Below are 15,175 nucleotides of genomic sequence, written 5' to 3'. Positions count from 1 at the left end.
ATTGCAGAGGACGCCAGAAATATTGCTGAAGAGACACAGGAAAAATTAGAACCGATCTCCAAAAAAGTATATGAACATGATGCGGCCTTGTCTTTGCTGGAATTACAGAGAAAGGAGAGAAACTTGAAATTAAGATTAGTTCCTGAAAGTGAAGGGGACAGCCTCGTGGAGTTTCTCACACAAGAGTTTTCTGACTTTTGGCAGGAAGAATTGCAGGAGGAAGAATTTAAGATCACAACAGCATTTAGATTGGGCAGGAGACAGAACATAAAGACTCCGAGGGATTGCCTGATTACTTTTAGATCCAAGGAAGAAAGGGACAAAATATTAAAACTACATTACCAAAAGGCCTTGGAAATTGAAAATTCCCATATACAAATCTTCAAGGACATCCCTAAATATATTCTGGAGGTGAGAACCTTCTACAAAGATCTGGTCTACCTGCTGAAAAGGAACAATATACTTTTTAGGTGGGAGTTCCCACAAGGACTGTCCTTCAACTACAAGGGAAAGAAGGTGAAAATAAAAACAATTCAAGACAAAGAGAAGTTTTTGGAGAAAAACCACGAGGATCTGCAGAAGGGAACGGTAGACCCAACCTCAGAGGTAAAAGGAGCTGTAGACATCCTGAATCTATCATTTGGACTTAAACCACCATCAGAGGAAGAGCAGCAACTTGGAGCGGTAGGAGGAGTGAATGCTAAATAACAAGATGGCCCTGCAATTCCTTAGTTGGAATTGTAATGGGCTGAACATGCCTACGAAAAGACGCCAAGTTTTTCATATTTTGAAAAGAGAACAATTGGATTTGATTTGTTTACAAGAAACTCATGTGACCAGGGTACACAGGAAATTACTTATAAATAAAAGACTAGGACAAGAATTCATCTCATCGGATAAAGTTAAGAAAAGAGGAGTGGTGATTTATGCAAAAGAGAAATTGGCCCCAAAAATGATGTTTAAAGATGAACAAGGAAGATACCTGGCAATTGAAATACAAATACAAGGAGAAAAATTGTTAATAGTCGGAATTTATGCACCAAATGAAGGGAAGGCGGAATTTTTTAAGAAGCTGCATGAAACTCTGATGGACTATTTGGACTACAATGTAGTAATCATGGGAGATATGAATGGTGTGGTTTCTACAAATATGGACAAGGCACAAAGACAGACAATCTCTAAGGAAGGGAGACTTCCGAAGACCTTCTTTGAAATGAATGAAAATATGGACTTGATAGATATTTGGAGAACAAGGAACCCTCTCGAAAGAGAGGGAACTTTCTTCTCTCAAGCAATGATGACCTGGACCAGAATCGACCAAATCTGGATTACTAGTGGGCTGGCTCCAAAGATCAAGAAGATAGAAATCTGCCCAAAGACTTGCTCTGACCATAACACCGTGAAGATGGAAATGAAACTTACAACAACTGGTCAATTCAGATGGAGAATGAATGACACCCTGTTTCGAGATGAGGAGATCCACAGAAAGGCCCCAAAAACCTTAAAGGACTATTTTGAAATAAACCTAAAAACTGATGTAGAAAAAAGAGTGATCTGGGACGCAAGTAAAGCTGTGATGCGAGGATTCCTAATTCAACAAAATTCGGTAAAAAAGAGAAAGCAAAATGAGAAGAAGGAAAAGATCTTGGAAAAGATAAAAGAAGGAGAGAAGAAATTGAGATCAAAACCAAAGTCCCAGGAGTTTTTGAGAGAGATTAAGCTATATCAGACACAATATATGGAATTGATGAATCAAGAGATTGAGTGGAAGATAAAGCAAATGAGACAAAAGACATTTGAATCTGCGGATAAATGTGGCAAACTTCTGGCTTGGCAATTGAAGAAAAGACAGAAACTAAATACAGTTACAAATCTAGAAGTGGATGGAAAGAATATAACTAAACCCAACGAGATTAGAAACTGTTTCTTGAGCTATTTTAAAAAATTATATTCACAAGGACCGCAGAACGAAGAGGATATAGATGAATTCCTTAAAAAATATGGATTACAAAAAATCTCTTATCAAAGTAAGGTGGATCTAAATCAGAGAATAACAGAACAAGAGATAGAAGGTGCCATTCAGAACATGCAATTGGGCAAATCTCCAGGACCAGATGGACTGACTTCCAGATACTATAAAGCTTTGAAGGAGTGGTTGGTACAACCGTTAAAGGAAGTCTGCAACGAGATTTTGGAGGGGAAAGGGGCGCCAGAATCGTGGAAAGAAGCTTATATTACACTCATACCAAAGACAGAGACTGAAAAGACTCAGCTTAAGAACTACCGCCCAATATCATTACTCAATGTGGATTACAAAATTTTTGCAGACATTTTGGCAAAAAGATTGAAAAGAGTGTTGATGGAGAAGATTCACAAGGACTAAGCAGGCTTTCTCCCAAAAAGGCATTTATCAGATAATGTGAGGAACATAATAGACATTTTGGAACTATTGGAGGTGAATATAAACACTAAAGCAGTACTGATATTTGTGGACGCGGAGAAAGCCTTTGACAATATTTCTTGGAGTTTTATGAAAAAGAATCTTCATGGGATGGGGGTAGGCCAAGGATTCGAGAATGGTATGGGTGTGATATATTCTGAACAAAAAGCTAAGTTGATTGTAAATAATGTGATAACTGAAGAACTTAAGATAGAAAAAGGGACACGACAGGGGTGCCCAATTTCCCCACTACTTTTTATCTCGGTTCTGGAGGTGTTGCTAAATATGATTAGAGATGACCAGCAGGTTAAAGGTGTACAGGTCGGAGCAAAACATTACAAGTTAAGAGCTTTTGCAGATGATTTGGTACTTACTTTACAAGAGCCAGATACTAGTACAAAAAGGGTGTTGGAGATAATTCAAGAATTTGGTCAGGTGGCCGGATTTAAATTGAATAAACAAAAGACTAAAGTTTTGGGGGGAAATTTGACAGGTATGGAGAGGGAGAAATTCCAGAATGAAACAGGTTTGACAGTGGTTAAGAAGGTGAAATACCTAGGGGTTCATCTGACATCTAAAAACTTGAACTTGTATAAAGACAATTATGAAAAATGTTGGTCAGAAATCAAAAAAGATCTAGAAATATGGTCAAATTTGAAATTGTCAATGTTAGGCCGAATTGCAGTTATCAAGATGAATGTACTGCCTAGAATGTTATTTTTGTTTCAAACCTTGCAGATTCTTGACAAGATGGACTGTTTCAAGAGGTGGCAGAAAGACATTTCGAAATTTGTCTGGCAGGGCAAAAAGCCCAAAATAAAATTTAAAATAGTGACAGATGTAAAAGAAAGAGGGGGATTTGCCCTGCCGGACTTAAAATTGTACTACGAAGCAGCAGCGTTTTGCTGGCTGAAAGAGTGGATGCTCCTCGAGAATACAGATATCTTGGATTTAGAAGGTTTCAATAACACATTTGGTTGACATGCATACTTATGGTATGATAAAATTAAAGTGCATAGGGCTTTCAAAAACCATATTGTTAGAAAAGCATTATATAATGTTTGGATAAGATACAAAGACTTGTTGGAAAACAAAACCCCTAGATGGTTGTCACCCTTGGAGGCTAAGGCATTGAAAAAACTCAATATGGAGGCCGAATGGCCAAACTATTGGGAAATTTTGGAACAAGATGGAGATAAATTGAAGTTACAGAGTCATGAGAAATTGAAACCCAAAGTACGATATTGGCTCCATTATTATCAAATAATGGAGGTTTACAAACAGGACAGGAAAATTGGCTTCCAGGTGGAGAAATCAAAATTAGAAAGTGAACTGTTAAAACCCAATACTAAGAACTTGTCAAGAATGTATAATTTGCTGCTGAAATGGAATACACAAGACGAAACAGTTAAATCAGCTATGATTAAGTGGGCACAGGACATTGGTCATAACATTATGTTTGCTGACTGGGAAAGGTTGTGGAACACCGGGATAAAATTCACGGCATGCAATGCTTTAAAGGAAAATATTATGAAAATGATCTATAGGTGGTACACGACCCCAGTCAAGCTAGCAAAGATTTACCATTTGCCTGATAACAAGTGCTGGAAATGTAAAGAATCTGAAGGTACTTTCTACCACCTTTGGTGGACGTGCCCAAAGATTAAGGCCTTCTGGGAGATGATATATAATGAAATGAAAAAAGTACTTAAATGTACCTTCCCTAAGAAACCAGAGGCCTTTCTCTTGGGCATTGTCGGCCAATTGGTGCTAAAGAAAGATAGAACTTTCTTTATGTATTGTCAGGGAACTGCCATCGGAGGAACAGGTGGGGAGAGGGCTCACGGAGGCTGGGAGGGACTCAACAGCTAAAGCAGGGACCAGCAGGGGGAGAGATGGGTCTCTGGAGGAAAGGCTCACGAAGGCTGAGAGAGACGCAGCAGCTAAAGCAGGAACTAGCAGGGAAAGGGGAGGATCTCTGAGGGAAAGCGAGCAAGAGGGAGGGCTCAGGGACACGTCCAGCGAGAACAGTGGTGAGGTGTCAGAAGCTCCCTTAGGGAGACCCATTCCTCGCCGGAAGCTGTCACGCCGCGAGTCCCGAAGACGTGTTTCCGTTAAGGAGCTTTTATGCTGGAAGCGCTTCCGAAAACAACCACTGTCGGAATCTGCAAGTGACTAGAGCGGACATGTCTGAGGAGCTCTGTCACACACAGAGGTTTGTGGAGTTGCACAAACTCTGAGGGACTACGATTTTACGCACAAGCAGCTCATCATCCCATCACATGTATGCTACGACAGCAGCAAGAATACTTATCGCAAAGTATTGGAAGACACAAGATTTACCCACCTTCGAAGAATGGCAGATGAAAGTGATGGACTATATGACACTGGCTGAGATGACTGGCAGAATCCGTGATCAGAGGAAAGAGACGGCGGAAGAGGATTGGAAGAAATTCAAAGTTTATCTTAAGAACTATTATAAAATTGATGAATGCTAAAATGTTGAGGTGTTGAGAAAGAAAAAGGGATTACAGTGACATAAGATTAAGTTGAAGAAAAGACTAAGAGGACACATATTTGATAAAATTACTTAGAAGCTGCTGAAATAATTTTGGAAATTGGGATGCAGAAAGGGGAGGTATGGGGGAGTCCGAGAAATGAGGGTTATGAAAAAAAGGTTATGAAATTATACATGTTTGTTTGTCTTTTTATTTGTTTGTATTGTTTAAAAAATGTTGTAAAACCAATAAAAATTTTTTTTAAAAAAAATAAAAAGCAGAGACACCACCTTACCAACAAAGGTCCGTATAGTTAAAGCCACGGTCTTCCCAGTAGTGATGTATGGAAGTGAGAGCCGGACCATAAAGAAGGCTGATCGCCAAAGAATTGATGCTTTTGAGTTATGGTGCTGGAGGAGACTCTTGAGAGTCCCATGGACTGCAAGAAGATCAAACGTATCCATTCTTAAAGAAATTAGCCCTGAGTGCTCACCGGAAGGACAGACTGTGAAGTTGAGGCTCCAATACTTTGGCCACCTCATGAGAAGAGAAGACTCCCTGGAAAAGACCCTGTTGTTGGGAAAGATGGAGGGTACAAGGAGAAGGGGATGACAGAGAATAAGATGGTTGGACAGTGTTCTTGAAGTTACAAACATGAGTCTGACCAAACTGTGGGAGGCAGTGGAAGACAGGAGTGCCTGGTGTGCTCTGGTCCATGGGGTCACGAAGAGTCGGACACGACTAAACGACTAAACAACAACAATTTTGGATGGCCATCTGTCTTGGATGATCTAGCAACGCAGGGGGTTGGACTTGATGACCCTTGGGGTCCCTTTCAACTCTAGGATTCCATGAAAACTGCAACTACAGATGAATCCTACTGGCGAAATTCAGAAGGCTGGTGTCAGAGTTCTATGGGTAGGAAATCCCACAGTACACAGCTGGAGTTCACACTTTCTTAGCAAGAACACGATATTCACAGACTTGGCTGAGTTTCGGGCCTCATGAGAACAGCAGCTCATTCCCAGAGGGTCTGTCAGTTTGCATAATCTAGCAGAGATTCCTGCAACGCAGGGGGTTTCCTGGCTCTGAGAGACAAGCAGGGAGGATGGCTTCTGGCAGAAGGAGAGAGAGCCACCGATGGCTCCTCCTTCTCCTGACTCATCTCTGCCTCTCGACTTTCCTCTCCCACTCGCCTCCTTCCTCTTCTGCCTCTGATTCTGCACTGCATTCTGCCACAGAGTCTCCCAGCTCACTAAGCCCTGTTCCCCCTTTAGCGTCTGACATCTCCTCTTCCCAGGCTTCTGCCTCTGATCACTCATCCTTCTTCCACCTCAACTTCTTGGGCTCTGAGCCATCTTCCCTTCCTGGTTCCCCGGCTGCTTCCTCCCACCATTCCTCTGTGCCCAACCAGTCCATGACATTGCTCCATCCCTCGGCCTCTGTCCCCACAAGGCAGCTTCCCCTGACCTGATCTGGTTCCACAGCCGCTGCTTCCCTTCTGCCCCCATGAAAAGGCGGATCAGGCGGTTTTGCTGGCATCATTCTGTCACCTGCAAGAGAAAAAATGTAAACAGGACGCCAGGAGTGCCTGCTTCTCTCACAGGGGAAACAGGGCATCTCTAACAACAGATGGGCCTTTCAGAAAGCCATACTTGCTGAGAGCATTTGGATGTTTGTGCCCATTTCATATGTTAGATGTGCAAAAACCCATCTCCCCTCCTTTGGACCCTTGTTCCCAACTGTCTCCCCGCAAAACAAGATGAAAAGAATATCAGTGTTTGTAAAAGAAAAAAAAATAAAGGTTCTGTTGGCATAAAAGAGTCCCCGAGAAGAGTATCCTTGCAGAGTACTGGTGTAGCTGCTCTGTGAGTCGCCTACTGTGGTCCTCTAGGAGTTCAAACTGTTCCAGTAGCCGATGCTGAGTGCTTTCCTGATCCTCAGATCCTAGCAGCCCCAGCGTCACTGCAGACAGTTACAGCTTGCCACCAACTGCTCCAACGCACAGCCACTGGCTCCATACACCACCAGGATTCACCAGCTCCCTGCTCAGATGCTGTCAGTCGTTTTGCACTCTGCACAAGCTCAGAAACACTGGGCCCATAACCTGTCAGTGTTTGTAAAAAAAAGGGGGGGTTCTGACCTCCCTTTGTTGCCTCAGCCTGGTCCTCGGACCCTTGTTGGCATAAAAGAGTCCACAAGAAGAGTAACCTTGCAGAGTACTTTCTGCTTTTATTCTTAAAAGCCTTTCTGCAAAAGCGACTGACCAACTGTACACACTGTTGGTTTCTGCTTCCTCACTGAGCAGCGAATGTATGTCACAAGACATTGTTTTGCATTCCACACTCTAAGTTACTGTTGGATTCCCACGGGAATGGGAGACTGGATGTGACGTACACTGGTTTGCTGTTTTTCACTGTTCTCTCGGTTTCTTTGTTAGAGAGACAGGTTGCTTCTCTACTCTCACAGAGGCAAGATGCATGTTTGTATTCTCTCAGCATAGAGTGGAAATAAAGGTGAGAATGTGGCACATACTGCTTATCCTTCTGCTGTGTGGACTACTCTGCTTGGGCTCAAGATAAGAAAAGCCTGTATCAGCTTCAGATGGGCCGAAGCTGGTCAAAATCTCTCACACACAGCAACACTACCAGCTTTCACCAACCAACCCAAAGCAAACTAACACTTCTCACTCTATATATACAACCCGGTTCAGGCTGCTGACTCATGCTGACCCAGCTTTTTAAGCATTAAAGAAACAGCTGCCAATTTTTAGCCGTGACAAAGAACCCTCAGATGAGTTGGAAAACCAACAGAATGAGACCAAACAGAGAAACACCACCTTCCTCCTTACCCAGTGGCCTCTCTCTGGTGTCCAACGGAGGCCTCTCTGCCTCACAGGAATCCAGGTCCATTTCCACACAGAGATCCTTTCCCTGAAAAAGAAACAAGGATTCAAAACAGGGAATGGGGAGAAATATTAGTAAAAGAATGACAAAGACAAAAACATTCAGGGTGTTACACCTCATTCCATGGATGCCTTCCCACAAAACAGATGGGCCAACAGTAGAGCATTATGGGATGTTCTCCATCCTGTTTGGAGCCCCTTGGGAGTATCCAGAGGAAAGTCTCTCTCACCTGCTTCCTCTCCTCTGCCTCACTCAGGAGGAAACCTTCGGCCAGGGCCACCGCCTGGGAACTGGTCTCTGCTCCACACTCCCTCACCCAGCTCTCCATCTCTGGTGGAAGGACAGCCAGGAACTGCTCCAAGATCACCAGGTCCAGCATCTCAGCTTTCGTGTGCCTTTCTGGCTTCAGCCACTGACGGTCAAGGTGGTAGAGTCGGCTGCAAACCTCTCGGGGTCCTTTGGCCTCCTGGAAGCAGAACTGCCTCACCTGCTGGCTCTGTATCTTTGAGCAGAGGGTGTCCTCCTCACCCAGGATCTTCTGCACAAAATTTTCCCAGAACCCCCCGCTGCTCCCAGTTTGGATGTCATGGCCTCTTCCTGCTCCAGGGCCAGCTGTGTCTCGCTCATCCATCTGTGCTGTCAGGAAGCCTCTGAGAGATCGGAAGGAACCCTTTGGTCTTCTGCCAAGTTCTGTCTGTCTGAATGAGAAGCTCTAGCAAATCCTACAAAGCAAATACATTGTTCTGTTACAAAAGTTGTACAATATCAGGAGAAGAAAAGGTTCCCTGAGCAAGCATGGATGAGTCTTGCTGGGAACCAGGGTAGGATTGCACCACAGCCCAGACCATTAGCTATCTTTTGGGGAGTAAAGAGGAGTAAGAAGAGAAGAAATATGTCTCTAGCCTTCTAGCAATGCAAAATGTGGAGGCAACTGAAGGGATTTCTGGGAAATGAATCAGCCTGGTTTCTCCTGCCGTCCAGTCAATGCATGAAGTCAAAACTGACTGACAAGGGAGTCATTTGTATCTTGTGTAAAATGGATACTTGGCTCTAGTGGGGGTCCTCATCCGGGGGTCCTCAGGAGTTGCTTCCCCCCACCCCCACTCCCCTGCTGCTGTCTCCTTTTCTTGCACTTGGACTCTCTGCCGCTCTCCAGACAGACTCCTGGGGTGGGGTCCCTTTTTCTTTGCTCTGAGGGCCAGGAAGGTATCTGGCCAACCCCTGAGGGCCAAGTGGATGAGGCCAAAGACACCTCCCTTGAAATTTAGGCGGGTAATTTAGTATTAGTATTCTGTTAGATAGCTTAACACACATAGATTCCAAGGTCCTTGGAGGCTCAGTGAGTAGCAGCGCCCATTTCCAGCAACAATCCCTTTGGGAGAGAGAGGATGTGGTCCTGGGATGCCCTGCTCTGGGTGCGAGGGGATTGCTGCAGTGGCCTCCGTGGGGAGCTGCCCTGGGAGACACTGGCAGCGGCGTAGCGTGAGTTGTCAGCACCCGGGGCAACGCAAGTAATTTGCGCCCCCTAACCCGGGGCAAGGCAAGTAATCTGCGCCCCCCCAACCCCTAACCTGCGAGTTGCCGCTGGCGCTGCCGCGCAAACAACGCTGCTTGCCCGGAGGAGGATGGAGGCAGAAGCAGCCGCCGCCTGTGGCTGGGCCGAGGGGATGGCGGCGGCGGCAGGGTGCAGAGGTTGCCCGTGCCCGGCCAGGCGTCGGTGGCGGCGTCGGCGCTGCTGCAGCGGCTGCTCCTCCTGCGAGCAGTGAGCGGAGCGCAGCCACAGCGACGGCGGGGGGCGCGCGCGCTAGGGCGCAAGGCTGGCGGTGGCGGCGGGGAGCCCGGCGGAGGAAGGAACTTGTCCCTTCCCTCTGGACTCGCGCCCCCCCCCAGATGTTGCGCCCGGTGCGGCCGGCACCCCTGGCACCCCCCACGCTACGCCACTGGACACTGGGAAACTGGATTGCAATGCAGCAGCCAGACTCTGGGCTGGGATCCCTCTCTTTATTCCTGGCCTTTCTCTCCCACCTTTTTTTTGGGGGGGGGGCTAGTCCACCTCCTCGTCTGGTCTTGGAAAACCATTTGCAGATGTTTCCTCTGTTGTGCAATGAGGCTGAGTGACGTCACACAGAGTTAAAGCCCCAGGGACTCCTTTGTTTAAAGAAGGGAGATTTTTTCTGAAAGGGGGGGGCGGAGGGCCATATGAGTTTGGGATCCTCTGATCTGCAGGAAGGAGAGCGTGGCAGACCTGGCCCCTCCCTGGCAGGACCCTCTCCTCCCTGACTTGGGGTCCCCCCCCCCGCATGAGCAGATCAGGCCCCCCAGGCCCCCTCCCCTGCTGCAGCCCTGGGACCCCCACCAGATGCCAGAGAGAGAGGAGACTCACCAGATCCCAGGAGGGGAGAGCGAGGCAGCCCTTGCAGCAGAGACACAAAGCAACACCCCCCTTCCTTGCAGGAAAGGACTGGGGAGCGAGGGGCCTTGGCTCTGGAGGACCAGCCCCCCCTTGCTTCCTGTCCTCTCTAGGAAGGCAGCTCAGTTCCCTTTAACCCTTGCCAAGCCGAGTCCCTCCAGCTCAGCCCTCTCTCAGATTTCTATTATTTTTTATGCATTTAGGGGGGCAGTTGCCCCCCCCCCCCGGCTACGCCAATGCCCAGATATCCTTTTGGGGGTGAGGCTCTTGGCTGGACTCTGAGTATCTCCCTCCCTTGGCCAGAAACCAGAGGAAGAGCTTGCAGGGAAAAGGGCTTTGCAGGAGGCAAGGAAGCTCCTCCAGGAATTCAGGAGTGGAGAGATAGGAGGGGATCCCAGGGTCATCTAGTCCAACCCCCAGCAATGCAGGAATCTCAGCTAAAGCATCCATGGCAGATGGCCGTCCGATCTCTGCTCAGAAACCTCCAAGGAAGGAGAGTCCACCACCTCCCAAGGGAGACCTTTCCCCTGCCCAACTGCTCTTAGATGTCCCTCAAGGCAGCGGGTCCTGAGTTCTAGCCCTGCTGAAACCATTGCACTGGCGGCCAAGGAGGAACCAAGCGAAGTTCAAAATAAATAAATCCTATTCTCTTCATAAATGAGTAATACTTTCCTATGCATGCTTTTTATACTAATATACAATATGCTTAATTGCTAATTCAATGGACTGAAAATGGATGGTTATTGTTATTATTATATTTAGGGAAGTTTTTAATGTTTGATGGACTATTGTATTTTAATATTTTGCTGGAAGCCGCCAAGAGTGGCTGGGGAAACCCAGACAGATTGGCGGGGTATAAATAAATTATTATTAATTAATTAATTAATTAATTAAATTGACCAGGTGACTGTTCTCCTTTCGAAAGAGGCAGGTGGAATCTCCACGGTTGCTAATAGCATAACATTGAAAGGCTAGTGAAATATGGGGAGCCCTAGAGCATCTGCTTGGCATACAGAATGTCCCATTGTCAGCCCCTGGCATCTCCTGCAAGGGCTGGACGAAATCCCTGCCTGAAACTCTGGGGAGCTGCTGCCAGTCAGTGTAGGCCAGGGGTCCTCGTACTATGTCCCATGGGCTGAATCCAGCCCTCCAGGGTCGTGAATCTGGCCTGCATGGCCATTTCAGGACCCACCAAGTGTCCGAGGCTGAAAGCATCTCGCCGCCCGCTCAGTCAGTCCCTGCTGAGGTAAACGCTACCGGCGTGGTGGCAGCTCTACCAATGAAAGGCCAGGGGGTTTCGCCCGGGGACGGGGAAGTGAGGCGTTCCCAAAGTAAAGGAAGGATTCAACTCTGATTAACAAGAATACACACAGAGGCTTGAACCAGCAAGACTCTGGGAAGGGTGCCTATAATAATCTCTGTCTGTGTCTCTCTCTGTCTACCCCTCGGCCCAGGTCGTTTTATTCACAAAAGAACTTTTCACAGAGTGTTTATAAGAACCAATCAGATTTCTTCTGAGCATTTCAACAGACCCCACGTGGGGAAAAGTTAAACTACAAACACTAGTTAAGCGTGCATATTTGGGGGGTAAATGAATGAAAACTTAAAAGGAGTGCATTCAGCAACCCCGGAGGTCATAAACAATCAATACATATGATAAGAAGGATGGCCAGGAGGACAACAATCATTATCACCTTTATGTGAGACCTGTTTCCTGGCCCTAAAATTAACAGCCTAAGATTAACATATCAGAAAAGCTACAGCAAAGAAACTGCCCCCTGTCTTTGATGACCCAGGACGCCTGCCTGTCTAAGTGGGTACGTGACTTGTGAAGAAAGAGAAATGGAACAGGGATGCAGAGGAGTGGATTGATCAAGAATCATATGAAAATACTTTAAACCCAGTCAACGCAATGCTTTCATTGCTGACACAGAAGGCTTACTCTATATTTGTTATAAATCCTCATAGCAATCCCACCTGATCACTACAGGAAGTGTTGTCTTTTGGCTTGAAGAGCAAAGCTGAGGTTGACGGAAGAAGGCAGACTTTGGTCGATTCGGTTTTGTTACATAGACGTTTACTTTACAGGTAGGAGAAGGAAGTATAGTCCTACTTCTGTGAGTGGAGCAGAAGTCTTTCTACTCATGTGGTTTACATGCTCTGAAAGTTAGGATCTGTTTTGAGATTTAAATTTTAAAAGGGTGGAGTGGAACCGGATATTGACCATCTTGTTAGCCTGGGGAGCCACATTCTGGTTGAAGGAGGCCAGGATTGGTCCCCAAGGGTTGGGATGTCCCTCCTTCCCTGCCGTAGGACTTGAAACCCAGGAGAACACTCTTGGAATAGCCTTGCCAGGTGCTCAGGGAGGACTCACCTGTCCCCATGTCCTTCTCTTTGCAGATGTGCTGCAGTTGCACATCCCTCCCCCAGACGTGAGTATCGGAGAGAACCAGAGCAGGGACTCAGACCTGCCCTCCTTGCCCCCCACTCTGCACTCTGGGATGTGGAGAAGCCCTCCCTTCGTGAGGAACTGACAGCCTGACTTTTGCCTTTCAGCTGCTGGAAGAAGATCAGCTGTACCTGCCGGAGGTGATTCACAACTGCCAGGCAGCTCAGCTCAGGGGGCTCTGAGGCCATCCTGGTGAGTGATGGGTGGTGTGGGGGACCCCCATGGGGAAGTCTGGGAAGTGGGGGTTTGGGGACGGGGTTGTCCGTCTGCCAGAGAGGAGGACCCTACTGGCTTAGATTCACGTATCCTGTTTGAAAGGGGAATCATCTTAGGGACTTCTTGTGAAAATCTGGGTCAGGAATGCTGTTCCTGGAATGGACAAACACACAAGACGTAACTGGGTGTGCAGTCACATAAACAATACTCTTCTGTATAGTCTTATCACATTATCAAATGTTTATCTTGCACATAAACAACACATAAAGTGCAATAATATAGACGAGAGCCATGGACTCTGTGGTGGAGGCAGCGGAGGGCCGCTTTGGCCCAGACTGGACCCTGACCCTGAGATGCTCTTTCCTGCGGCAGGACCTCAGATGTTACGCCCTTTGGGAAAGTGGGGAGGAACAGAAACCAGCAGTCAACAGCATCCCTTCTCTGCTGGCCTTTGCCCGAAGGTTCCCCCATCTCAGAGCACGTGGCTCTCCCTCGTGGATTCAGTCCTTTCATCACTTCCATCTCCCCAAGAGGCTCCCAAGGCTACTCATCCTCTGCAGTTGATAACAGACCTGACTGAAAAGAACGGCTTTCTCTTCTGGTGACACCAGAGAATTCTAGAAGACATTCACCATTTCCATAGCATTATGGATGCACGATTCCCACAGACAAGTTTCTTGGCAAGACAAGGGCCTTCCCTGGCCACTTGAGTGTCCTCCTCAGCATCCCCAACGAAGGTGCTGGGTTGCAAGAGCTGCAGCAAAGGGGGGGGGGGCAAGCCAGGCTAACTGGGGGGGGGGGCTGTCTAACTAGGAAAGCAAGACCCAGAGACAGTTGTGGGAGACCCAGAGACCGGCTTCCTCTGTGCCGGAGCCAAAGCTGCGACAGATGGAGAAGCCAGACCTGCTGGGGGTGTCAATGCTGTGAGCCCCTCCATCCTACACTCTGGTTGAATTTTATAATGAATGATTTTAGATTGTTCTGTTGTGTTGTACTGTTGTACTGTTTTATTGTTGTTAGCCGCCCTGAGCCCGGCTTCGGCTGGGGAGGGCGGGATATAAATAAAATGTATAGTGTTTCTGTGGAAGCGCTAGGGTGGACATCTCGAAGGGTTGTTTCACTGTAGAAAGAGCTTTGTTCCATCCCAATTCCCATGGCATCCAAACTGCTCAGACCTGGAGCATCTCTTCCAAGGTTACAGAGTCAGGGGGACTGTGGAGAGCGGACCCCAATCCCACCTCCAGGCTTAGGATTCTCTATCATTCTACATCTCCAGCAGACTTGGGAAGAGTGGAACAGAAGGTAGCTTGAAAGAGACAACAGCTTCACAGCTAGAGGGAATTCACAGAGAATCCTGTAATGGGCAGAGCAGGAATACCAGATAGGTGGGTTGGCAGGCAGAGAATAAAACAGTGTGATACCTGTATGCATTGATGAATATAATTAGTCAGATTTTTATTTTTTAAAAGAATGGGGAACTGAGGTAGGGCAACTGTTAGGTCCAGTGCTATTTTTCTAAAAAAAAGAAGTTTCAGAACACCTCCCTCATTTTCTTAGAATGGCAATGGCACCCACCCAAGAGGGGTCAGAACTGAGTTCCAGCAAGTTCTGGCTGAAAAAAAGACCCAGGTTAGGCCCATTAATAAGTGAGGCCAGCGTAACATACACAGGAATGGGAACTGACCACAAGACTAGTAAAAACCAGTTAAAGGGGAAATTAATGGCCGATTGTTAAAGAGAAAAATAACTCCAGATAAGGTACAAGGCGGGTTCTGACACAGATACTAAAATCAAATGGGTTGGGTAAGTGTTTTTCATGAACTATGGCTTGATGAGAGATGGTGAAGTGCAGACGAGGCAGAAAGTGGTTGGGTAAAGGAAGAACAGCTAAGATTATGCATACTTTGCCTATGCTGTATAGTCTGTGTCCTAATGGAAATGTAATGCATTACTGAATGAAGTCCTACTGATTGGGGATTTAGTATGAGGCTCCGTTCTTGAAATCACAAGGAGAATCCCCCCCCAACCCCATACCTCGAAACTGAATACAGTGGTACCTCTGGTTACGAACTTAATTCGTTCCAGAGGTCCATTCTTAAGCCTCTTATCCTGAGGCGCGCTTTCGCTAATGGAACCTCCCACTGCGCACACACCTCCTGTGCACAATTTCCATTCACATCCTGGGGCAAAGTTCACAACCAGAAGCAGCTACTTCAGGGTTAGCGGAGTTCGTAACCAGAAGCGTTTGTAACCAGA

General features: G+C 46.8%; 2 protein-coding genes across 7 annotated transcripts in view; one reads left to right on the top strand and one right to left on the bottom strand.

The window, feature by feature from the left end:
- The window catches only part of LOC114595223 (uncharacterized), a 646,585-nt gene that overhangs the window by 237,243 nt on the left and 394,167 nt on the right, over positions 1 to 15,175 (bottom strand). The window contains exons 1-4 of one of the 6 annotated variants that reach the window (XM_077927839.1): positions 10,228 to 10,326; positions 8,074 to 8,566; positions 7,790 to 7,871; positions 6,409 to 6,491 (exon numbers count right to left, since the gene is read on the bottom strand). The exons of 1 other annotated variant lie outside the window; for it this stretch is intronic. In XM_077927839.1, the coding sequence (XP_077783965.1) occupies positions 6,409 to 6,491; positions 7,790 to 7,871; positions 8,074 to 8,475 (567 nt within the window). In that variant the 5' untranslated portion in view covers positions 8,476 to 8,566; positions 10,228 to 10,326. Of the gene's footprint in view, positions 1 to 5,431; positions 6,370 to 6,408; positions 6,492 to 7,789; positions 7,872 to 8,073; positions 8,567 to 10,227; positions 10,328 to 15,175 lie in introns of those variants that run through there. 4 more of the 6 variants (XM_077927837.1, XM_077927840.1, XM_077927843.1 and 1 more) reach the window with 4 other exon arrangements.
- Positions 1 to 15,175, top strand: part of LOC144327580 (uncharacterized) — a 290,636-nt gene that overhangs the window by 157,902 nt on the left and 117,559 nt on the right. The window lies entirely within an intron of this gene.

This window comes from Podarcis muralis, chromosome 4 (assembly GCF_964188315.1).
Source record: "Podarcis muralis chromosome 4, rPodMur119.hap1.1, whole genome shotgun sequence".
Taxonomy (NCBI): domain Eukaryota; kingdom Metazoa; phylum Chordata; class Lepidosauria; order Squamata; family Lacertidae; genus Podarcis; species Podarcis muralis.
This window is presented reverse-complemented; position numbering and strand designations above follow the sequence as displayed.